Raw genomic sequence first — 23,998 nt, 5'->3', positions numbered from 1 at the left:
GTGTTTCCACGCCCAGAAGTCGGTCACCATCAGCATCACGCTCCTATGTCTTCTTCGCCGATCCCACCATCGTCTTCTGTACCAACCGACTTGCGTCGATCCGTCAGACTCTCCAGTCCGACCCAGCCGAAATTATCTGACTGCAACCATCTGCATCTCCTCATAGTCCCCATCGTCCGCCTGGCTTGACATCCCGCAATGCCTTCAAGCATCCCTGTTGTGCCAACAATTTTCACACTTATCTGTCATAACCCAAGGTTTTCAGTTCCGTCGAACTTCTCCACCTCAAACCTAGTACCCGTTGGCTCCATGGTTCTTTGTATAACTGACCTGTGAAAAAATATCGAGCACTCTTTTCGTGATCCCCAAGTACACCAAGTATACTAGTTGCAAATCCAACAAGATTGCTTCTGGTCTTCACGTAGAGTGGCTCCCGTGGCTCAACTTCGATGCTAGCTTTGCATGCCCAACTCCTTGCCTTCCCACGTGCTGCATAACACACGACGGATGCTTTCCTTTTGGAGTCTTGAAGTTGCATGTCTACGTCTCGGCTACCAGGAGAACGCATCTCCCCAGGGACTCGGTCCCTTTTCTTTTTTGTCCAAAAACAAATCTCACATACAGTACGTAATACAGAACTGTATGCTTCCTGCCTTCCCCTGCCGGACTCCAGCGCGTCCGCGTACATGTGTACCCGAGTAGCCAAACTCTCCACAGCTGCACGCGCCTCCGGTCCGATCCGGTTCTGCTCCAACACCTCGTGCTGCCACGCGCCGCTGATCTGCTTTCTCGCCGAAACCGGCCACACGCTGTACGCTGCTGCGGCCATGTGATTCTCTTCCAAATTGCTTCTTGTACTCGTCCGCTTCCAAATCGATTTCTCATCCGCATATGCCACTCCGTTGGCGACATCCTTCAAGCGAACAATCGATCAAGCCGGATTTTCCTCCTCTAGATCACTTCCAGGGCCTCTTCGAACCTTGCTCATGATACCACTTGTTAGAATAAATCCGAGGCCACCGTCGATCATCCGAGGACCAAGCAATCGCAGGAGGCACGACACCGAGATTTGTTAACGAGGTTCACCAATATGGCTACATCCCCGGGGCCTGACTACGGGCGCTCCTCCCCGTGACACCGTCACAATACCACACACCGGCCACCCGGGCGCCAGCACACGCCGCCGGCTCCCCCTTGCGCGCCTGTGCAATTATGTTGGCATAGGTTACATCGCGTGTCTACCCCCACTATATATGAGAGGCCTAGGATACAAGTGTCCTACTAGGACACGACTCCGTATCCTATCTAAACATAATACAACTGCAAGTCCAACTGTAACCTACCTTGTACACAATATTCGACACAACTCTAACACTTTGACACAAAATACGAAAATGGCCTATAAACTAGGACAAAGGTAGTAGTTCTTTCAAGGGATTTTAAACTTCTTCGTTCAGGGCAATGAAACGCAAATATCCTTTGCCTTTTCTCCAAAAAAAGGTTCTTAGACAGGCAAATGAGGTTCCTCATTTAACTGCTCGAAAGGCTTTAGGCATTAATATCATGTACTCCCTCCATCCGCAAATACTTGTCATCAAAATGGATGAAAAGATATGTATCTAGAACTAAAATATGTCTATATACATCCCTTTTATCCATTTTGATGACAAGTATTTTCGGACGGAGGGAGTAATTCTTATTTTTCTGGCTTGCGCGCAAGTCAATATGCCTTCGCGACTTGAATAAAGTGCCCTAGGCGGAGTATGTTCAAAATAAGAAAAATAGAAAATGAACGTGTCCTTTTATCACTTTCGGCTCTGCTGTCATGTGGGGCCAAACGGCACCAAGAGTCCGATCACCATATCGTCATTTCTCATCCGGTTCTGCCGTTCTGGTGCAAGGCCCAGACACCGTTTTCTCTCTCCGTCGATCTGCACCGCTCACCCGGAATTCAACGGTCCAGAACTCGGCAACCTCCCTAATAGGGTTACGACATCTCCTCCCTGCTCAGTCTCACACGGCAGACGAACCTACGCCGCCCATCCTGCCATCGACGGTCCGGACCCTGGCCACGCTCCTTCCTCGGACGTGCCCACTCGGGTCGCCCTGCGCACGAGCCGCGCCGCCGTCACACCCCGACTCGATAAACCCTTCCGCGCTGTGCCTCCGCGGCTCTCCCCTTCTTCCTCCTCCCGCTCCCACCCGCTCCACATCCCGCCGCTCAAAACCCTAACCCTAGATCGCGAGGGCCGGCTGACATGGCCAGCAAGTTCGGGCTCGCCGGCGGAATCCCGGAGCGGCGGGTGCGGCCGATCTGGGACGCCGTCGACTCGCGACAGTACAAGTCCGCGCTCAAGCTCTGCACCGCGCTCCTCGCCAAGCACCCTACCTCACCCTACGCCCTCGTGAGTTCCCTCGGTCCTCCTCGTCCCCATTTTTCTGTAGTTCCCGTCATGGTCTGATGAATCTGGCTTGGAAAATGGGTGTGGGTTGTTTCGATGCTTATATTTGGAGCGTCCTGTGTCTTTTTAATCAAACGGATCGAGGTACCAGTTGCGTCGATGGAAGCTAGATGGCTTGTTGTGCATTGTGCTGAATTGCTTGCTAGTTCTAGCTCATGCTAACTTGCTTGAGCTGTTGATACTGATTTAAAGACTTTTAGGCCACCTATGACTAGCTGGGTGCACAAATTCAGTAGGAGGCTTCTTATTGAGGGGTCTGGTAGGAAGAGGTTGTGGCAATCCTAGGAAACAAACTGCTCAGACTAACGTGTGGAACTACTGGCATTCTGAAGCCACTCCCATTAAGCTGAGCCGTCTAATTCACAGTGGATTTATTTGAAGGCCTTCAATTCCTCTCCCTAGCAAAAGTTTCCTAGATTGCTGTGTATCAAGTTGGATGGGAGGAGAGGATATGGTGGGAATGAGGTGATATATAGAAGTAAATGGGTATTGTGGACTGATGGAACTTCCATTGAAGCTAGAGAGGTAGGGGACAAAGATATTTTGTTAAGAGAACTACAGGGGTCCTATCCCAGATGAACGGGCTTTTACTTGCTTAGCTCATAAGTCTCACCTAGCATGCCATTTAGTTTAAACTTGGCCATTCACTTTTGTCAAGCTTAGCCCCAGAAGTGAAGCCAATGCCTTGGTTCCAGCAGGTGGCAAGATACTAACTCTTGAGCTGTGGTAGCAAATCAATTAGTTCAGAAACTTAAGATTAGGCACTGTTTGTACTTTATGCTATATCTACTAAAGTTAGGATACTACGCTCTTCCTTAGACGTTTAGGGACGTATATTGTCTGTAGTACTGTAGAGCTGTCTCTCAAATCAGCCTGGAACTTGAAAATCTGACATGCTGTAGGCCTTGACTTGTTCCTTTTTATATGTTGAAGATCTTGTAACAGAACCACCGTTTTCATGCTGCTACGGTTTTTAGTCAACATGATCAACTCAGTTTTGATCAGAACCAATGACTTTATGTTGGCTGTATTTAGAATGCAATTAAATGACACTGTTTAATTATCTAATTTCAGGCTCTCAAGGCTCTTACTTTGGAAAGGATGGGAAAGCCTGATGAAGCACTGAGTGTCTGTTTGGAAGCCAAGGAGCTATTGTACTCAAATAACATTTTCCATTTTGACGATCTCACCCTTAGCACACTTCAGATAGTGTTTCAAAGGCTTGAGAGATGTATGCATACTTCACTGTTTGCCTTGTCTGTTTAACGTCACCATTTTTCTGAATTATCATGTGACTGATTATATTTCTGCCAGTGGACCTTGCAACTTCATGCTATGAGTATGCTTGTACAAAATACCCTAATAACTTGGAATTAATGATGGGACTCTTTAATTGCTATGTCAGAGAGTACTCATATGTGAAGCAACAACAGGTATGATGGTATTTTGCTAGTTGCTCAATTTGAATTCTCTGTATTCCCTTCTTCAGTTCTTGAACCTCCCACCTTTATATGTTTTGCAGACAGCGCTTAGAATGTACAAAACTGTAGGAGAAGAAAGGTTTTTGCTTTGGGCAGTTTGCAGTATTCAACTGCAGGTAGGTTCATCATACATCCATGGTTCACAAGTTCTGCATTCGCAATTTTAGTTGAAGCGGTTGTAATGGCACACTATCATTTTCTTGCTCACTGGAAATTAAGAAATCTCTACATGAAAACAATGCATTGTCATGACTCCTATGGATGTATGGATACGCTGATGGAGTGATGGTTCTAGGGTTTGGTAATTGGACAGAGGATAGGGAGGCATATACAGCATTCAAGCAGTTGATATCATTGCGTTGTTCGGCTTCCCACTTTTGGGAGACTTCTACTTTTGGATTTTCTTTCTTCCAAAACAGACACCATATTTGAAAATTAAGTATAATGGAGGGAAATACTTCTTGCCTGAAGCTTTTTCAGTATAAATGTGACGAGAATAGAAGAAATGTACTATGGTAGCAATTGGAAGATGCTTCAGTACAATAATAGAAGGTACCACATGGATGCAATTCAGAATGTACTACTAGAGCACATATACTTCATAATAGAATATTAGTGGAGCAAATACAAATTATTAGTCTAACAAATAAACAATGTCAGTGTAACGAATCTGAAGATATCTGGTGGAAGAAATAGAAGTATCAGTGGAATAACTAGGAACTGCTAGTAGGACAGATGGAAATATATTATTGGAACTAACAAATATTATTGGTGTAATATATCTTGTTGGTTTGCATATGGAATTGTATTTTCATTGATCACACATGCATTACTGGATTAAATATATGACCTTACTGAACAAAGCTGAAAAAGAGAACACTATGACTGTTTGAGTAAACTTATGCAAAATGAAGCAGGACTCTTGTTATGAAGTGATGGTTGAAATGGATTGCGGTTAACCTGTCTAAAAGATACATTCTGTTGTAATCTATGTATTAGGTTCTGGAGCTGCCGATCTCTAAAAACCACCTTTTATAGGGGAGGATGGATGGGTGGTACATGCTTATACACTGTGTTTTTGTACAGCATTCACTGAAGATAGTGGATGGGGAGAAATACTGTCAGGGATTGGGAGCACTATGTGTGTATGGCTATGCTGAAGATAGTGGGAGGGGAAAATAATACTGAGGGACACTGTGCATGTATAGCATTTACTGAATTACTGAAGAGAGTGGGTAGGAAAATAATACTGAGAGGGATTGGGAGCATGCAGGAGGTAAAGGAAAGTGGAAGATAGGAAAAAATGCTACTGGTCTCATGGACTCCATCTAGGGCTGACCTATCAATTCGTGTAGATTACAAAACCACTATAAATTTTGGGCAACATCCTAGTTTTGTTAGATGTGATGCATTTGTCCATTGGATGCAATGTAGTAACTTGTTATAGTGTAGACACTATTTTTTGTACTACTATAATAATTGACGAAATAGAAATGATGTATGAATGCTCTAGGTACGAATTATCCATCTGATGCAATGCGATATTGCATCACAGTTAGTATACAAGTTGTGTTTGGTTTATGCCCAAGGTTGCCCTACCAAAACATTGGCTAGCCAAACCTTCGGTTGAGGTTTTGTTTGTCAATGAGTTGGCCAACATTAGGAAATAAAATGAACTAGAGTTGGCAAAGAGCATTGGCAGGCCAAAAAATAGGCAACCATCCATACAAAGACTAATTTTTTGGTCATAGCCAAAATTTTGGCAGGTGACACTTTGGTCACAATCCAAGCACACACTACAAGTGAACCTAATTCTTTGAAGTCTTCAGTGTGAAACGTTATTACAAATTTGCACTAGCATATTCCTTCTCTGGTCTCCTTTTCTTCATCTGGAAAACATTCAATTCAATATTTAATGGCAATACTTATGCCATACCTACTAGCTAGAACATGTAAGTTGAGGGCTTGCATATAGCATTATTAGCTATGGTTACCTTAAATGCATTCCATATGTGCTATTATGTTATATATGACTTCCATTTTGCCCATGGCAGGCATATTTTAGCAGCGGAGGTGAGAAATTGTTAGCATTTGCTGAAGCATTGCTTAAAAAGCACATAAGTTCACATAGTTTACATGAGCCAGAAGGTATCCCTGCTTACCTAAAATGCACCATGTACGAGGTTATCTATTTTTCCTCAAGATTTGTTCTCTTTTGATGTGGTTATACTACTTGCAGCACTTTCTCTCTATGTTTCAATTCTGGAACAACAGGCAAAGTATGATGCTGCTTTGGAAGTTCTATCTGGAGACTTGGGGTCTCTTATGGGAAGGGAGGAGGACAAGCTTCGTTTGCAGGTAATTTCAAGATTCATTTATTTGACAGTGTCTTGTCTTGTCTTGATTACTACTCATCTGGAATCTGGATACCAGTCAGAAGCCACAGTTTGTTTTGTCATCTTTATAATCATCAAGAGGAATTTATGGTAATTATACATTAATTTCTTATGTCAAGAGAGGTCGGGGTAGACCAAACTTGACATGGGAGGAGTCTGTAATGAGAAATCTGAAGGACTAGAGTATCACCGAAGCTTTAGCCAAGGACAGGTGTGCTTGGAAGTTAGCTATCCACGTGCCAGAACTATGACTTAGTTTTGATATCTTGTGGGTTTCAACTCTAGCCTACCCCAACTTGTTTAGGACTGGGAAGGCGTTGTCGTTGTCGTCGTTGTTTAAACTATTTTCCAGTGTATAGAGTATAGACCGAACTATTACATACTTATTCTTTCTTATGGTTATTTCTGTTCATTAAATGGGCAACAGGGTGGGCGAGAGTATTATGGCAATGTGGCGCTCTCCTACCTCAGTGATCACACTGAACTTCAGTGCAGAGGCTAGATGCTTTTCTGCATGTATACCATAGCAATATCTGAAGTGATAGCTAAATCAGCTGTTCTGTACTTCTTTCTGCATTGAATTACTATGGAATACCGTAATTAGTTCAGAACTTGGCAAGTTTCTGAAAACTATGATGAACATACAGTTAAAGTAGTTTCCTGTACTGTGGTTTTAGTGAAAACTTTATGCCCTTAGTGTTTCTATTGTTGGTTTTCTAATGTCTGTTGCACCTCTAGCACTTATACTCTATGTACATGTGTACAAAAGGTTACTTTAACTTCTAACTTTTTAAGTCTTTTTTTTTTCTCTTCCCTTCTAATATGCTTGGTAATGAAATTGATAACCACTTACATTTTACCTGACTTCAAGTTGACAGGGACGCCTTCTTACTCAAGCGTGTAATTATGTGGCTGCTTCTGAGATATATCAGAAGGTTCTTGAATCTTGGTAATGCTTTCTGTCATTAACTCTACTTTCTCAGTTGTTGTACAAAGTTGGCCTTTGACCAATTACTGCTTAAGTATGTGTTATCAACTTGTTCCAAGACATGTAGTGCTCTACCCACTTAGAAATTTCTCACTCAACAGCTTATAGGAAGAAGTAGCACAGTAGCACCCAATGTTCAAAAAAGCGGTAAGCGGAGCGGAAGGCCACAGCTTAGAGCAATGGCCGCTTGAGCGTAGCTTAACCGTGATTAATCGCCGCTTAAAAACGCTACTTCCAAGTACCAACAACTCTGTTCATGATCATACTCCATGATATGCATAATACTCCCTCTCTTCCGGTTTAGAGGGCTCAAATCTGAAATCTCATCAACCAAGGTAGATGGTGAGTGGATGGCATGAGTTTTGTGGATACAAAACTGCCCAATGAAATATTTCCCACACATTCGACTCATGAAACAGTAAGTGCAGCACCCTCCCTCTAATTGGACTTGCATGGTGCATGTAGAATAAGATGCATGCATGACCACTAATTCCCTCTCTCTCATCTCTATGAATTAAATGTGGCGCGAGACTCATAGCGCTTTAACTCAATTGGACTCGAAAGTGAGCCTAATATAATGGATTTTTTTTTTGAGATGAGCCCTTTAAAACGGAAAGGAGAGAGTAACACCATAAATGTGCTACTAAGTACAAAGGCAGGCCTATCTTTCTGAACGCTCTGTTTGCTTCCTAGAATATGTGTATGGACTTACCTATTTTGATATAGAATCATAATCCTGTAATTACTGTGGTTTTTATTTAATTTCAAGCTTTTGATGTTGATATCTCAATTAGGGAGCATTGCTATGCCACTCACTGTTTCGTTTTCATGTTTTTTTATCTTGCTCATTCCTCTAGTTGTCGCAGCATATTTTATCCATACATTCAGCCTTTGGAAATTTCTGCTTTCTTCTGTTTAGTTTTTGATAATTGTCCTCTTCTCTTTTGACTGGGCAGTCCTGATGACTGGGAGTCCTTTCTCCATTATTTAGGCTGTCTGCTGGAGCGTGACGTGAAGCTGCCTAAACCAACCACTGGCGAACATACTTGTTCTTCCTGCTCTGTAGATTTGAACAAAACTTCTCTCAGTGAGGAGGTGGTACGTCCTCCACCTGAAGCTATTCTCTTTTACTTTGTCTTGGCGACGTGCATCCGGTTTACTGAAATTACATGTTTGTAGGTCGAATCTCGCCTTGCAAGTGCATTGTTATTTGTGCAAAAGCTACAAAAAAATGACTCCAGTGACTGTGTTAGAGGTCCTCATCTAGCCAATATTGAAATTGAACGGCAACACCGCCTCAGTGGAAACTCAACAAAGTTTATGGAAGCTTTGGTAAACTATTTCCACAGGTCTGTCGGGGTGCATCTTCTTTCTGTTTCTGTGTCCATTTGGAATCTCTTTATACTCTATACAATGTGCAAGCATGGAGATCACAGTCTTCAGCTTGCAATAATAAGCCAGATCCTGTTGCTTCTGAAATTTTGATGTCCAATATATATAATTTATGAAAGCTTATTTAAATAGTCACACTTTGAATTTCTAGAAAGTTAATTGGATATTTCTCTATTGCTATTCACTTCTCTATTATCATGTGTTGCTGATTCATCAAACTTTGTGTTCGGTGTTCTTTAGACATAATTGGTAGAGGCTATGTTTCCTACAGATTCTGGCATATTCGTACTATCACCTCCTTGGCATCAGAAGCAACCATCCAAAAATACTGGGAGATTGTACCGTACCTTCTAATATACATCCTCACCTATGCCTCTCTCTTTTTCATTTGATAGTTGGCACCATTACACATGACCCATGCTGTTGCTACAAAAGAATGGGTATAAGCTAAACTATTGTCCATAGTTATAAACTACACTCGCCATATATTATTGACTTTGATATTTAAATGTATGACACTGTATCCATGTGAGCCCACCATTTTCTTGTAACGGTAAAAGTTTTGCTTTTCAAGCCCATACCGTGTTATGCGGTGCCTTGTACTCCCTCCGTCCCATAATGTAAGACGTTTTTGACACTACACTAGTGTCAAAAAACGTCTTACATTATGGGACGGAGGGAGTACATCTGTGTCCATGTTTGTGCAATCTTGTGTTTTAGATGTCTAATTTTATATCTACTGGTACTACATCACAGCGCCATCTGTATCTGCACTCTTGAAAATATTGATAATAGTTCCTTCTATGTTTTTACATTCATCTCTAATTTGTAGCTAACAACAGTTTTTGGCCTTGCAGATTTGGTCACTTGTCTTGCTCATCGTCAGATGTTGAAATATACCTCCACATGCTATCGGGTGATGAAATAACGGAGTTGCTAGATACAATTTCCAGATCTTTTGATGCATCATCGGTTTCAGTAAAAGCACTGGGTTTGACAATAACTGCTTTTAAGGTTCAAGAACTTTTGGGAACTTTATTATCAAAGTCAACTACAGGTCCACCTTTTCCAGAAATCACATTATTGTGTTTCTATATGTTTGTTTAATTTGAAAAGCTGTACTATGCTGTGTTAACTAACCATTTATTCTTATACCTTAAATTCATATGCCAATTCAGATCTTCAGTGCATTGCAAAAGGAATGGTCGAGACATTTTACAAAAACTTACCTCTCTCAAGAGACTTAGATCCTCAGGAAAGCATGCATGGAGAAGAACTGCTGTCTATGGCTAGCAATATTCTTGTGCAGGTATGTGGCTGTAGCTGATTATTACTTGTAGAAGAAAAACAGGAATAATCGAACTCTCCAAATCTCTGGGAGGTGTCCAATTTAGTAATTTATGATCCGGTACCACAGTCTGTTATATGCCACCTGCTTGAAGAGTGCATTCCTATTTCCTCCTGGTCAATGCATCGTGATTGTGCTATATGTTTTTTGCATGAACTTTCCAGAACAATTATATTATCCAGTTGCTTGCACATTTCCCAGTGTCATTTTTACATTTATTAATACAAGAAATTACACAAAAGGCAAATTTAATATAGCAGCAGCAGCAACAACAAAGCCTTGGTCCCAAACAAGTTGGGGGTAGGCTAGAGCTAAAACCCATAAGATCTCGCAACCAACTCATGGTTCTGGCACATGGATAGCTAGCTTCCAGGCACCCCTGTCCATGGCTAGTTCTTTGGTGATAGTCCAGTCCTTCAGATCTCTCTTTATGGACTCATACTCCAGTCCTTCAGATCTCTCTTTATGAATTCCAACTACCCATCAAGGCTAACCTCCTCCTCGTGCCTAATAGTATCAAAACCGCACCTCATGTACTCGGTTTTAGTTCTACTAAGCCTAAACCCTTTCGATTCTAAGGTGTGCCTCCATAGCTCTAACTTTCTATTAACCCCCGTTCGACTATCATCGACTAGCACCACATCATCTGCGAAGACCATACACCATGGGATATCTCCTTGTATATCCCTTGTGACCTCACCCGTCACCAAAGCAAAAAGATAAGGGCTCAAAGCTAACCCCTGGTGTAGTTATATTTTAATCGAAAAGTCATCAGTGTCACCATCACTTGTTTGAACACTTGTCACAACATTATCGTACATGTCCTCTATGAGGGTAATGTACTTTATTGGGACTTTGTGTTTCTCCATGGCCCACCACATGACATTCCGCGGTATCTTATCGCTCTTCTCCAAGTCAATGAACACCATATGCAGGTCCTTTTGCTCACTTTATCTCTCCATTAGTTGTCGTACCAACAAAATGGCTTCCATGCTCGACCTTCTAGGCATGATAACAAACTGATTTTTGGTCATGTTTTTCATTGTTCTTAAGTGGTGCTCAATGACTCTCTCCCATAGCTTCATTGTATGGCTCATCAACCTAATCCCATGGTAATTAGTACAACTTTGAACATCCTCCTTGTTCTTGAAGATTGGTACTAATATACTCCGTCTCCATTCTTCCGGCATCTTGTTTCCCCGAAAAGTTAGGTTAGCCATACTATCGCTGTCTCCGAGGCCTCTCCACACCTCAATGGGGATACAATCAGGGCCCATCGCCTTGCCTCCTTTCATCCTATTTGAAGCCTCATTGACTTCACTCCTGGATTCGTCGCACAAAACACCTGCTGGTATCATCAAAGGAGTCGTCCAGTTCAATGGTTGAGCTCTCATTCTCTCCATTGAACAACTTGTCAAAGTACTTCCGCCACCTATGCGATCTCCTCGTCCTTCTCCAGGAGCTGATCTGCTTCGTCCTTGATGCATTTGACTTGGTTGAACATCCCTCGTCTTCCTCTCCTGGATCTTGGCCATCTTATAGAAGTCCCTTTTGCCTTCCTTCGTGTCTAACCGCTGGTAGAGGCCTTCATACGCCCGACCCCTTGCTTCACTCACAGCTTGCTTTGCGACCTTTGCCACCTTGTACTTCTCTATGTTGTCTGCACTTCTATCCAGGTAAAGGCGTCTGAAAGATTCTTTCTTCTCCTTAATAGCCTTCTGGACATCATCGTTCCACCACCAGGTATCTTTAGCTTCGCTTCTACTTCCCCTTGACACTCCAAACTCCTCTGAAGCCACCTTACGAATGCATGTAGCCATCTTCATCCACATATTGTATGCATCACCTCCTTCCTCCCAAGGGCCCTCCTTAATGACCCTCTCCTTGAATGTCTGAGCCATCTCCCCCTTGAGCTTCCACTACTTTGTTCTAGCGACTTTGGCACGCTTATCCCGCTGGACATGAATCTGAAAGCGGAAGTCAGCCTCCACAAGCTTATGCTGAGGTATAATACTCTCTCCAGGTATCACCTTACAATCTAGGCAAGCACGTCTGTCTTCTCTTCTTGAGAGGATGAAATCAATCTGGCTAGAGTGTTGACCACTACTAAGTCACTAGATGTGATTTTCTCTATTTAAAGAGTGTGTTAGCTACGATCTTGTCGTAGCCTAGAGCAAAGCTCAAGACATTTTCTCCTTGATTCCTAATGTCATAGCCAAATCCCCCATGCACGCTTTCAAAACCTGTGTTAGATGTACCCACGTGGCCATTGAGGTCTCCTATGAAGAGCTTCTCGCCAATAGGTACACTGCTAACCATGTCCTCAGGCCTTCCTAGAACTCCCCTCTTGGTGTTCTCATTGTGGCCTACTTGCGTACGCTCTGATAACATTGACAATTAAGTCCCAAACTACCAGCTTGACCAGGATATTCCGGTCCCCACACCTCTTGACATCTACCACTCCATATACTTGAGGTTCTTGTTGATCAAGATGCCTAGTCCATTTTTGTTTGCAGTTGTCCCTGTGTACCACCGCTTGAAGCTAGTATCCTCCACCTCCTTCGCCTTCTGTCCTTCTATTTGGTTTCTTGGAGGCAAAGGATATCAACACCTCTCCTCACCGCTGTATCAATTAACATCAGTAACTTACGTGTCATGGACCCTATGTTCCAGCTACCTAAGCGGATCCTCCTAGGCTCGGCTAGCTTACCCTTAGCACTCGTCGAGTCAAATGCGAAGACCCTTGCTCATTTTTCACGACACTCGGGCTTCGATGTAGCGCGCCACTAAGGACGCGACGACTCGATCCTTGCTCACTTGTCATCGGCCCTTGCCCATTTGACACCACACCCGGGTTCCGCTATGGCGGGTCGCTGAGAGGGTTATGCCCCTACGATTTTCTTTTGGGTTTTATCTCCATAAGAGTGGCTGAGTTTTGACGATGGCTCGCCAAGCCTATCACAACCCTCCTCCTTTACCCAGGCTTGGGACTGCCGTTGAGACAACATAGGCTGAGTTAAGTTTAATATAGCACATAAAAAATTCCCAAACTTGACCAATTTCACAGAACTAGACTTGGAACCAATTATATCACAAAGCTCTAGACTTGTGGACCAAGTTTACTGAAGTGCTGATTTAGGGCCAGTTGTATCACGAAACATGTTTGCGATGCATTTCCACTGATGCTGGGTCCACATTGCATACTCACAAAATCCTAAATCTGTAGTTTTGTGATGTGATCCATCATTAAATCTGTAGTTTTGTGAAATTATTCGTAAGTATTGAGTTTGTGATAATTGTTAAATTTGTACTTGAACGAAATTTACCATTTTAAATACTGCACTAAAATATACTTGTGATATCTTGGAACAGCTTTTTTGGCGTACAAGGAACTTAGGGTACTTACTTGAAGCAGTTTTGGTGCTAGAGTTTGGATTGACTGTTCGCAAGTAAGTCTACTGTGATATGCTCATATCTTCTGTTGGAACACGGGATTAGATGATCCATTTGTCTATCACTATCTTTTATCATTGAGTTCTGTGGTTGATTCATTGTCAGCCAAATATCTACTTCCTCCGCTCGCAAATATAAGATGTTAATTTTTTGTGAATCAGATGTATATAGACAAATTTTAGTGTGTCTGTTCACTCATTTCAGTCCGTATGTAGTCCATATTGAAACATCCAAAACATCTTATATTTGTGAACGGAGGGATTAGCTTTTTAGGACATACTGAATTATGCTACTGAGTTAGACTAAAATGGTTACATTTGAAGCACAAGAGTATTATTGTCCAAGCGATGTTGCTACACTTGTACAAAAGTGACATTAGATTTTATCCTAGTAGCCACAAACTCTATTTCTTTTTCTCTCTTCTAATTTTCATGGTTTCTCCGAATTGGCTATCTAAAATTTGCCATGTCCTGTGGTAATATATTATCTTGTTGATGAAATCTAAAAATACAAAAGGTAGGTAAATGAATGCTTTAGTTCCACTTTATGAAGCCAAGATAATGTCAAATAGTTACTATACCATATTCAATCAAGTTATGGTTTTGAAAGAAAAACATATCCCTGTTTATTTAACTAGTAGCTGAATGATAATATCAATTTTGATTGTCTGCTCAGGCATGTCTGGCAATACAAGATTACTCTGGTGCATCTGTACTCTTACTTGGGGGCTCTTCCGTTAGCACATCGATGGTAATCTTTCCCCTCGCATATCTATTTTGAACAGTGCTCTCACTATTTAGAACGTGCTCCGTAGCGGACCATCGTCCCCTAGGTAACTCCATGGTAAAAAGGTGCTTTCACAAGAAATTCATTTGTTCCATCCCATGTGCTTTCCTTATGGATAAATTGTGTTTCTGTAGAACGTTGATCTGCTAATTATTTCTTATAGGCATTAGTGGGTTTTGTTTGTTTCCTTGAGGTTGTTTGATGAGACCAGGGTTTCATCTATTTATGCTGATCTGTATTCTTGTGTACAGGTATGTAAGCCTGGAGGTCAAAAACATTCTTCTAGAATCCGTCTCACACCACATCTTGCCACAGATGTTGAGTTCTCCTTTCTTGCAACAAACTGCCAGTCTTGTGAAGGATTATCTTAGGTTCATGGATGATCATTTGAAAGAATCTGCTGATCTTACCTGTCTTGCATATAGGCACCGTACTTACTCAAAGGTAAGCAACAGTTTTTTACTTCTCACTACACTGTACAACATAAAAGTAGTGTTGTAATCTGTATTTTCCCGCTGATGGTGAGCGCTACTACTTAATTTCCACTGTTTGTTCTCACTGTTAACAGCCAGGGCTTGAAAACTAGTACCTATCACCAGCAAGAACAGATATGTAAACTGGAATCTAGGGTGAAAATTTTCATGTTCTTTTGTTGCTTAGTTTGTGTGGTTATACTCCCTCCGTACCAAAATATAAGACGTTTCTGCAGTTCAAATTGAACTACCAAAACATCGTATATTTTGATACAGAGCTAGCAATTTGTATAGCCCAATGTTAGGGTAGCATACTTTGTAGAATTCTTCTCTACAATACATATTTGCAAAGCTGATGCCGTATTTATCTAAATTATTGCATTATTTGTTAAATAAGTATGCTGCTTGTCTTTGGAGCTTGGATCATGTCACTTGTTCCCCAAAAGGAAATATGCTTGGTGTTGGGGCAAAATTCATTGAAGCTGTTACTCTGACAGAAAAAAAAAATCTCTAAAAACAAATACCCCCCCCCCCCTGGTTATGTTGTTTACTTTTCGAAAGAAATATTCTGCAGCATTTTCTTATTATTCTGTGATATTGTTGCCCAGGTAATTGAATTTGTGCAGTTCAAAAATCGCTTGCAACGCTCCATGCAGTATCTTGCTGTAAAATCTGATTCTGTAATACTGAGTCTGAAGCAGAAGTCTGAGTCTCTTGACGAAGTGGAGGTTAGTTGTCACTTATGAATTTCAACGCCCAAATTCAGGATGAAGTAGTTTTATTAAAATTATGAGAGAAGTACATATTTCAACCCCGAACTCTTGCCCTAGTCTAATTTACAACCCTGAACTTCAATACCGGCTAAATTACAACCCCCAACTCTCAAAACCGGTCAGGATTCAACCCTTCTCTACCTTTTGACCGGTTTTGACCAAGTTGACCCATAGACTGGGTGAACAATAAATTCAAAAAAAAATATTTTTTCACTTGGTGAACAGTACTTTTTCTTAAAAAAGTTACAGTTTTTAAGCTTGTTTGGAATTTGAGTAGCTCAGAAAAAAGACAAATGTGGAGTCTGTGAAACAGTTAACTGTTTATGCACTGTTCGTGTTGATTTTTTTTTTGGCTGAGAGCTACTCAGATGTCCGAATGCTATGAAAATTGGCACGGACCTCAAGCATTGATACATCTTCCATGCAAAAAATATTCGGATTTTTTGAACTTTTTGTATTTTTTTGAATTTACCGGTCACCGGTGAAAAATTCAAAATCATTTTTTGAATTTTTATTTCTCAACCTTCTATTTTTTTTTGAATTTACTGTTGACCTTGTGAAAAAAACGAATTTATTTTTTTAATTTTTTATTTACTGTTCACTAGTCAACGGGTCAAAACCGGTCAACTAGCTCAAAACCGGGCAACAGGTAGAGAAGGGTTGAATTTTGACCGGTTTTGAGAGTTGGGGGTTGTAATTTAGACGGTATTGGAGTACGGGGTTGTAAATTAGACTAGGGCAAGAGTTCGGGATTGAAATATGCACTTCTCTCTAAAATTATCGGCATGCATTGATGCTTGAAGGAAATACATTTAGTTATTTTTCCAACTTGTAGCCATTTTGAACCGTTTATACAAAATTAAATTCTATTGTTATAAATTGATATTCTATCAGGACATCATCTCATAGGCGTTAATATTTTCTTGTACAAGTAAATAGTATCGGTACCTGTCATTTTTTATGTAACCCGCACCAATACTGATAATTGTCCCTAATTGCAGTCTGTTCTTGAAAATGTGAATCATGGAGGAGGCTTGGTTGATCTATCAAGTGAAGACAACATGAAACATTTAACTTTTAATGAAGATCTCGAGGCACGCCCTTGGTGGACACCAACAACCAGTGTAAATTTTCTTTCAGGTAGCTTCGCATGCTATGCAAACTGTCTTATCTGTTTTGTGCTTGACAATAGCACCATTTTGAACTCACTATGTTGCATGCTTGGTAGTTAACCATTTTTGGGTCTTTGTTGGAGTCATTTATGGTCTTGGAAGCACAAAAATTCTTACTATTGTTATGGACTTGTGATTTTACAGAACCAATTGATGAAAGTTCGACACCTGCGTGCTTTAGGGCCAAAGTGGTATGTCATTTTCTTATTACCTTTATTTACACCGGCTCAAACATTTTCTTTCTTATCGCCTTCATTCATTGCATTACTTAATTAATATTTTGAAGAAAAAAAATATATGCATCACCTGTGTGACATCTAGTTGACTATCTGAACGATCAAAAAACCTAGTATGCCTCCGTGTGGCAGGTGACATAACCCTTGCACATGAAGGGTTCCACGTGCCAAGCCTATTTTTTATCTTTTTTCATCGTTAGCCTGGACACTTTATTTTTTCAACAACATGCTTCTTCATTCTTCTCATCTCCACCTCCCTCCAACGTATTGCGTATTCTTTTACTTCACCAATGCAGCCTGCCCACCGGTTGCACCATCCAATGCCGATTCGACCCTGTATAATGTCGATGGGCCTGTTGCAATCCCTAGTTGTGGTGCCTATGTTTCCTTGCCATGAGCGACATGATCCCTAGCCCAGTGAGTGGATATCGGAGCGTGCTGAAAAACCCAGCCCACTTTCTTCTGCACCACAATTCCGATTGGCTCAAAAATCCATAAGGCTTGGAGGCAGTTGCAGACGCCTCCTCAGTACATTGCATGGAGAGAGGATAAACACTTACTATACATATTACAACAAATGCAAAAGATCCCTACAAATTTGTTTCAGCCTGTTAAACTAAATCATTCCTTCCCTCTAAAATTTTCTTATGTTTATTGCAGTGCAAGCACAAATCTACTGAGAAGGATGGCCCTAAGATGAGAGATGCTGAGAGAAAATGTCTTGTCCCCCGGCTTGTTTACCTTTCCATGCATGGTTGTGTATCTTCCCTCAGGGAGACTGAGCCCAACGGGTCTGTTTCTGATATAACTGTTGGGGAAATGAAAACCTTACTTGAGAAATATGCTAGGACTATTGGCTATTCCATGGATGATGCTCTAAGCATGATTCTTGGTATATCTTCAGGCAAGAAGTCTATGAAGGTATGAATTAACTGAATATTCGTTCCCTTTTTGTATTTACTTTCCTAATAACCTGCCGATATTGTTCGCCTATCAGCTCTTCTTTTCATCAGTCTTTTTGTATCTGAAGAATGATTTAACTATCTGCCTATTCATCTTGCTTCGGTTAGAAAGTAAAAAGAACATGGTTCTTTCCATGCTCTTCCAAAGCTAAATCTTGAATTCTAAAGCAGCGTTGCTTGTATTAACTGTACTTGGTATTTATACCTTTTTTTGTTGAAAGCGCAAAAGCACTACCTTTTAAGATTATGTAATCTGTTGCTCCTGGTATGCTGAATGGAATGGTTCAATCAATTCAAGCCCTAATGTGATGCTTCCCTTTGACTTTTTCTACAAGTTAATCACATCTTTTGTGAAAAAAAAACTGTTTTGCACTTATTCACTGAAATGGCGAAAATGTTTTAATTATTTGAAACAGTAGTTTCGACCCCTTGCTCTTATTGCTGCACAACTGCAGTACCATGATTAACCCATCAACTGCACCTTGCTGATGACTGTATTTTCAGGATTTTGCTCCTGATATTGTGAGCTGGATGAGTTTTGCTGTATTTATTAATGCAATGAACTTGTGGTCAAATGAATCAGTGATCCCCAGAACTGATCCGAGCAGCCCAAGTTCTTGGGAGATTGTGGACAGCTTAGTGAAAATTTGCATAGAGGAGCACCTGACTGATGCCAATCGAATCCTGACTTGTCCTGGAAATAAAATTCCACTGTTAGTTCAGATGGTTACAGAACCCATTTCTTGGCATCTCATCATAATCCAGTCCTGCATGAGAGTGGTGGCCCCGCAAGGAAAGAAGAAAAAGAAAAGCGGCCCATCGGTGCGACCAAACATGCCTCAGTTGCAAGGAATTCAAAGATCTGTTCAGTGCTTGATTGAAACACTCCGAAGTGTCCAAAAATGGTTATCTGATCAGATGAGTCCAGAGGAGCAAGGTTTGGATATCTTAATGTCATATTTGCAAGGAACTGGCGATGAAGGCCCAGGACAGACATTCAGAGTCTTGGAAGAGAAACCAATTGCGCATGCCTCTGAGCTTGGTGATCGAATTGCTCAGTCTCTGGAAGCATGGAGTTCTACTGGCGTGGTAAGAAGAATTGTTGGAGCAGAACATGAGGTGCTAGCCGAGTTCAAGAAAATGGTTGACTCTAAACTCAAGCTGCTCATGTCAGAATCGGCTTCTCTATCTTCGATGTTACACTAGAGTTGATGAAATTTTGCACATGAATTTTGTTCTATTCTTGTTGTGGCGTTCCATTATACATATGTTGTAACAGTATAACAGAATGGCTGTGCGCTTTTGTTGTTTGACTTGCTTTTATTCGATTGAGGACATCTTTTTCCCCTTGGCTTTCGTGTCTCTCTGCTCCTGATTTGTTATTGTGGTATAGTTATTGTGTTACTCCAACTTGATTTGGTGCAATAAGATGGCACATGCCATTTTTGTTGGCGATTTGTTGCACAAGCCATTTGTTGTCTCATGTCGGGCATCTCCAGCCGTTCGGGGAGCAAGTTTGCCCCCTGCCGTCGATTTCAAACTCAAATTCGTCCTAAGTTTGGTACACTTTGGCATAAATTCAACAAAATCTATTTTCTTTCTCACATAGTTCATCATAGAAATCAATACAAATCAAATAGTTTAATGAAATAAGCTCATAATTTGAACAAAAATTAAAACGCATTGAACTAGGCGTTGCCCTTCAGCCTCCATAGGGTTTACTAGATCGTGTTGCAGTTTTTGATGCACTTGTGGGTCTCGGATCTCTTGACGTATATTAAGGAAGGCAGCCAATGCTATCGGTACTTGGTGATCAACACAATGACATGTTGTGTAAGAAGACAATAATTTATCACCTCCCACATCTGAGATTTCGACCAGGTCATAGCGGGGTACGGACAACAGCAAATCGAGATTGGAGCACACCAAATGCCTGCTCGACATCCTTCGTGCAAGCCTCTTGACACTTAGCAAAGTAGGAGTTCTTGCCTCCTGGCATAGGGTTTGAGATAGTCTTCACAAATGTGGACCATCTAAGATAGATGCCATCTGCTAGGTAGTATCCCTTCTTGCAGTGGCGTCCATTGACCTCAAAGTTCACCGGAGGAGCATGGCATTCAACAAGCTTGGCAAAGACATTTGAGCACTGCAGTACGTTGATGTCATTGTGAGTTCCTGGCATATCAAAGGAGTGCCAAATCCAGAGGTCATGTGTGGCCACTGCCTTAAGTACCACACTGCAAGCTCCTGTGGCGCCTTTGTACATCCCCTGCCAAGCAATTGGACAGTTTTTCCGTGCCCAACGCATGCAGTCGATACTTCTAAGCATCCCGAGAAATCCTCTTACTGCATTATGTGCTAGGATTCGAGCTGTGTCTTCAACATTTGGTGATCGCAAGTATTGTGGTCCAAACACTGCCATCACAGGCTGCAGAACTTGTACAAACACTCAATGGTGGTGGACTCCGCCATGTGTCCATAGTCTTCCTGTATATCACCGGGAGCTCCTTATGCAAGCATCCTCATAGCTATCGTGCACTTCTAGAGTGAGGAGAATCCAACTATGCCGGTGCAATCCTTCTTGCAAATGAAATAGCTGTCGAACTCCCGGATGTCACTCACAATTTCGAGGAAGAGCTTCCGGCTCATCCGATAACGACGTTGAAACACTTTCTTGCCGTGTAGTGGAGCGTCGACGAAGTAGTCGGCGTAGAGCAAGCAATAGCCCTCCATCCGATGCCTCTGCTTGCTCTTGCGGTGGCCCGGCGACGAGCCACCTCGCTGCGGCTTTCCATTGTTCACGAACAGGCCTGCCAGAGCGGCGAGGATAATGAGGTGCTCTTCATTGTCGGTGTCGGCCTTGGCTTCCTCCTCGTCGTCGGAGTCCATCGCCGAACACCTTGCGGGCGTGATGTGGGTAGCCGTTGGTATCCCCGGCTGCGTGGTCGGAGTCCTGGAGAGCTTGCCCAGGAGCAGGATGGAGGCTGTCGCAGCGAAACCCTCTCTTTTCGGCGGGGGGATGGCCTTTCTAGCGGCGCAGCAACGGCTATGGGAAGGTGGGTGGCACCGGGATCGGCATGGCGGCGAAGGGGGAAGTGGCGTCCTGCCGCTCGCGGGTCGAATCTAGGCAGGGAAAAGGCGTTTCTCACCTGACAGTGGTGGACCACGCGCCACTTTTCCTTCTACGGGAGCCTCCAAGTGGGTTGGGTTTGGCCTGGGATCGCCGGGCCAAAAAATGGGCCGAACCGACGGAATTCGACGTCCTAGAGATGCGACTGGGCCATTTTTTCAACGCCGACGGTAAAAAAGCGCCCCGGGGGCCTCTCTGTGTGTGTGTGTGTGGGGGGGGGGTGCTGAAGATGCCATACAACCAGTTCTAGTCCAGCGACTATCAGTTCTAGTCGAGTGAAGAGCGTGTCCATGACTTTGGTAGACAACACCTTTGTTCCCAAACGGGAGCAGAACTTATGGGTATCTCCAGCACGGGACCCCAAAATGGGCATAATATTTGTCCGAGGACGCGAATAGTGTATTCGCCACTTCAGGAGATAGAATGTAGGGGCATCTCTAAGGCCAACTCCAGCGTGCGACCCCATCGCGTCCGGTCCCGTTTGTTTGGGGTAAAAGGGACAAATCGGTCAGCCAGCGCGCGACGGTCCGGACCCATCTTGTCCGTTTCGTGTCCGGACCGACCCATTTCGAGTGCAAACATGCGTCGGGTTTGGGTCACGGCGGACAGCAAATGGATGCGTCGCTCGTCCGCGTCGGGGCCGCATGGCAGGCGGCCACCTCCCTCCCACCCGCCAACATGAATGCGCACGCGCGGCCGGCCCCGCCTGTCATCCGCCCAGGCGAACGGTCGCGGTCCTTCTTAAATGGGGAAGCCGTGGACCGGTAGTCGCCCACACTCCCCACTCCACCCCGCGGCCTCCTCGAAACCCGACACCCCCAAACCCCCAAACCCTACCCTCAAACTCGCCGGTCGGCCGCCTCGCAGCCATGGAGCTCTGGAACTATGGCCGCAAGAGGAAGCACGACCGCGAGGCTGGCTCGTCCTCGGGCCGCCGCCGCCACGGCGTGAAGGAGGAGCCCGCATCACCAACGCGTCGGGCCCCCGCGCCTGCCCCGTTCACCATCGGCCCTATGGCCAGCGGCGAGCGCGACTGATAGTACATCACGACGGATGTATGCCGGCGTTATTGGGAGACGAGGACGCCGCTCCCGTGGAGCGACGTGCACCCCCCAATAACTGGCACCTCTCCGTCGACCGGGTCCCGATCCCGCCGGTGCCTGCGAGCGGCCGTGCGCGTCGTGAGGAGATCGAGCTCCGTTGCGGCCTCCTCCCCGACGACCTATACTACGACGACAGGTAAGCCCCCGACTCCCGGCTCTGGGACACGTGGCTCCAGGACGAGCACGACGTGCGGATCGCGTCATTCTTCGTCGGCACGCCGTCGGGGTCGCGGCGGCCACGTCCAGAGCGCGCAGCGCGTGCTCCCCAGGTGTGCGGGTGCGCGACCTCACGCCCACGCCATCGCCTTCACCCTCTCCGTCGCCACCACCACCTCCTCGCATGACAGCGGAGGAGGAGGCCCGACTCATAGCGCGTGTCATGGAGGACTCCATGAAGACGCACGATGAGCGCCAATGGGAGGGCCTCGAGGAGATGATGGCCCTCTCTGCGGCCGGCGACGTCGCCATCCGCAAGCTGGAGATGGTGGCCGTGGAGGAGGCGATGGAGGAGCCGGTGGCCGCGTGTCACCTGGGCCTGGTGGGCCAGCAGTGGAGCTGTCGTGCATGGCTCCGGAGATGGCCGACGCCGTGGGGGGCGTGAACTGGTGCCCCACGTCGCCGCGGGAGGAGGTGGTGCAGGCCCCTGCCTTCCAGCCCGCCCCCGCGTACCACGGACCATCGACCCACCTCTGGATGCCGCCGGACTACTTCGACCTCGTCAGCGACGATGACGACACCGGCGGCCACTGAAGACGGCGACGGCAGTGGCCACAGCAGGAGCGCGCGGGCGGTGTGTTTTTATTTTGTTTTTATGTTAATTATGGCACTAGGCCGTTAAGTGAACCGTGAAACTGAGCTGTTTTGTGGCCGTGACCCCTAACTTATGTTTTATGTTTTTTTAACTGCGTTTATTTATTTTTAGTCATTTTTTAAGTTTTTCTATTTTTTTAATCACGTCCAACACGAACATGATTTGGGGTGCGGCCGCGTGTTGGGCGCACCCACGACCCAACGGACAAAAGCGGACATGGGCGAACCCGTTACGGCCCCAAAGAGACAAAATCCGGCCAAACCGAACGTCCGTTTGCGGTCGTGCGATGGAGTTGGCCTAACGTCAGCACACATAATGGACATAGTATTTAAGGCGGCCATCAAACGCTTGTCCCAAACTTTGGTCCGTAATTACAATATTTTGTCTGTCAAAGTAAAACTTAAAAAAGTTAAACTAATCTGTATTAGACGTTGACCTCTTAGACTGGCCGGTGGCACCTCCGTCACCGACCGTGCCACCATCATCGTCAGAGTGGCCCTTCTAACGGCGTAAGGGTGAGGAGTCACGTTATCCCATCGCGTCACTATGACCGACATTAATGTCATGGAGTCACGTCCGCTCTGGTGCGGCCTGACCAACATGACTACGCGGCAACCACTTCGCGCGGAGAGGGTTTGGATGGGACGTGGCGGTCAGACGTGTACGTGGCGAACGTCCGAACCCCCGCAAACCTTCAACTGGTTTGCGTCCAGTTTAAGGGATTTGGACATGCGGATGCATTCATGGATCGATGGGGCAACCCGTTGGATGACTTGCATTGTTCAGACACGTCGGTTCGATCGTTTGCATGCATTTTGTGGGTTCGCGTTGGAGATGCCCTAACACGAGAAATAAGATCTCGAGTCCCTAGTAAATATTTACCCACCCTTGTAACAGTTTTCAGATCATTAGGGTGGGTTGCTTTTGCAAAACCTAATAACCTACCCCCATTACCCAAACTGGCATATGGGCCCCGCTTGCAATGGGATATAATGATTACTTCCTTTGGTCATCCGGAAATGGAGCAGAAAA

General features: G+C 44.1%; 1 protein-coding gene across 1 annotated transcript; it reads left to right on the top strand.

Annotated features, from left to right (window-relative positions):
- Nucleotides 1-2,118: 2,118 nt before the first annotated feature.
- LOC119337999 (N-terminal acetyltransferase B complex auxiliary subunit NAA25-like) lies at nucleotides 2,119-19,272 on the top strand. The gene is made up of 19 exons (XM_037610288.1): nucleotides 2,119-2,405; nucleotides 3,537-3,693; nucleotides 3,777-3,895; nucleotides 3,985-4,059; nucleotides 5,998-6,091; nucleotides 6,183-6,301; nucleotides 7,218-7,288; nucleotides 8,284-8,425; nucleotides 8,507-8,676; nucleotides 9,577-9,776; nucleotides 9,898-10,028; nucleotides 13,440-13,516; nucleotides 14,196-14,270; nucleotides 14,558-14,750; nucleotides 15,388-15,507; nucleotides 16,554-16,692; nucleotides 16,869-16,915; nucleotides 17,621-17,881; nucleotides 18,427-19,272. The coding sequence occupies exons 1-19, from the start codon at nucleotides 2,259-2,261 to the stop codon at nucleotides 19,126-19,128; spliced, it is 3,039 nt and encodes a 1,012-aa protein (XP_037466185.1). The 5' UTR covers nucleotides 2,119-2,258; the 3' UTR covers nucleotides 19,129-19,272.
- Nucleotides 19,273-23,998: the final 4,726 nt, after the last annotated feature.

Source organism: Triticum dicoccoides, chromosome 1B, assembly GCF_002162155.2.
Source record: "Triticum dicoccoides isolate Atlit2015 ecotype Zavitan chromosome 1B, WEW_v2.0, whole genome shotgun sequence".
In the NCBI taxonomy this organism is placed as follows: domain Eukaryota; kingdom Viridiplantae; phylum Streptophyta; class Magnoliopsida; order Poales; family Poaceae; genus Triticum; species Triticum dicoccoides.
This window is presented reverse-complemented; position numbering and strand designations above follow the sequence as displayed.

Bases quoted from the DNA above. Each gene is read 5' to 3' on its own strand.
- LOC119337999 (XM_037610288.1), top strand. From the start codon at position 2,259: ATGGCCAGCAAGTTCGGGCTCGCCGGCGGAATCCCGGAGCGGCGGGTG. The intron at 6,302-7,217 runs GTAATTTCAAGA...TCAAGTTGACAG, and splicing joins AGGACAAGCTTCGTTTGCAG to GGACGCCTTCTTACTCAAGC. The intron at 17,882-18,426 runs GTATGAATTAAC...CTGTATTTTCAG, and splicing joins CAGGCAAGAAGTCTATGAAG to GATTTTGCTCCTGATATTGT.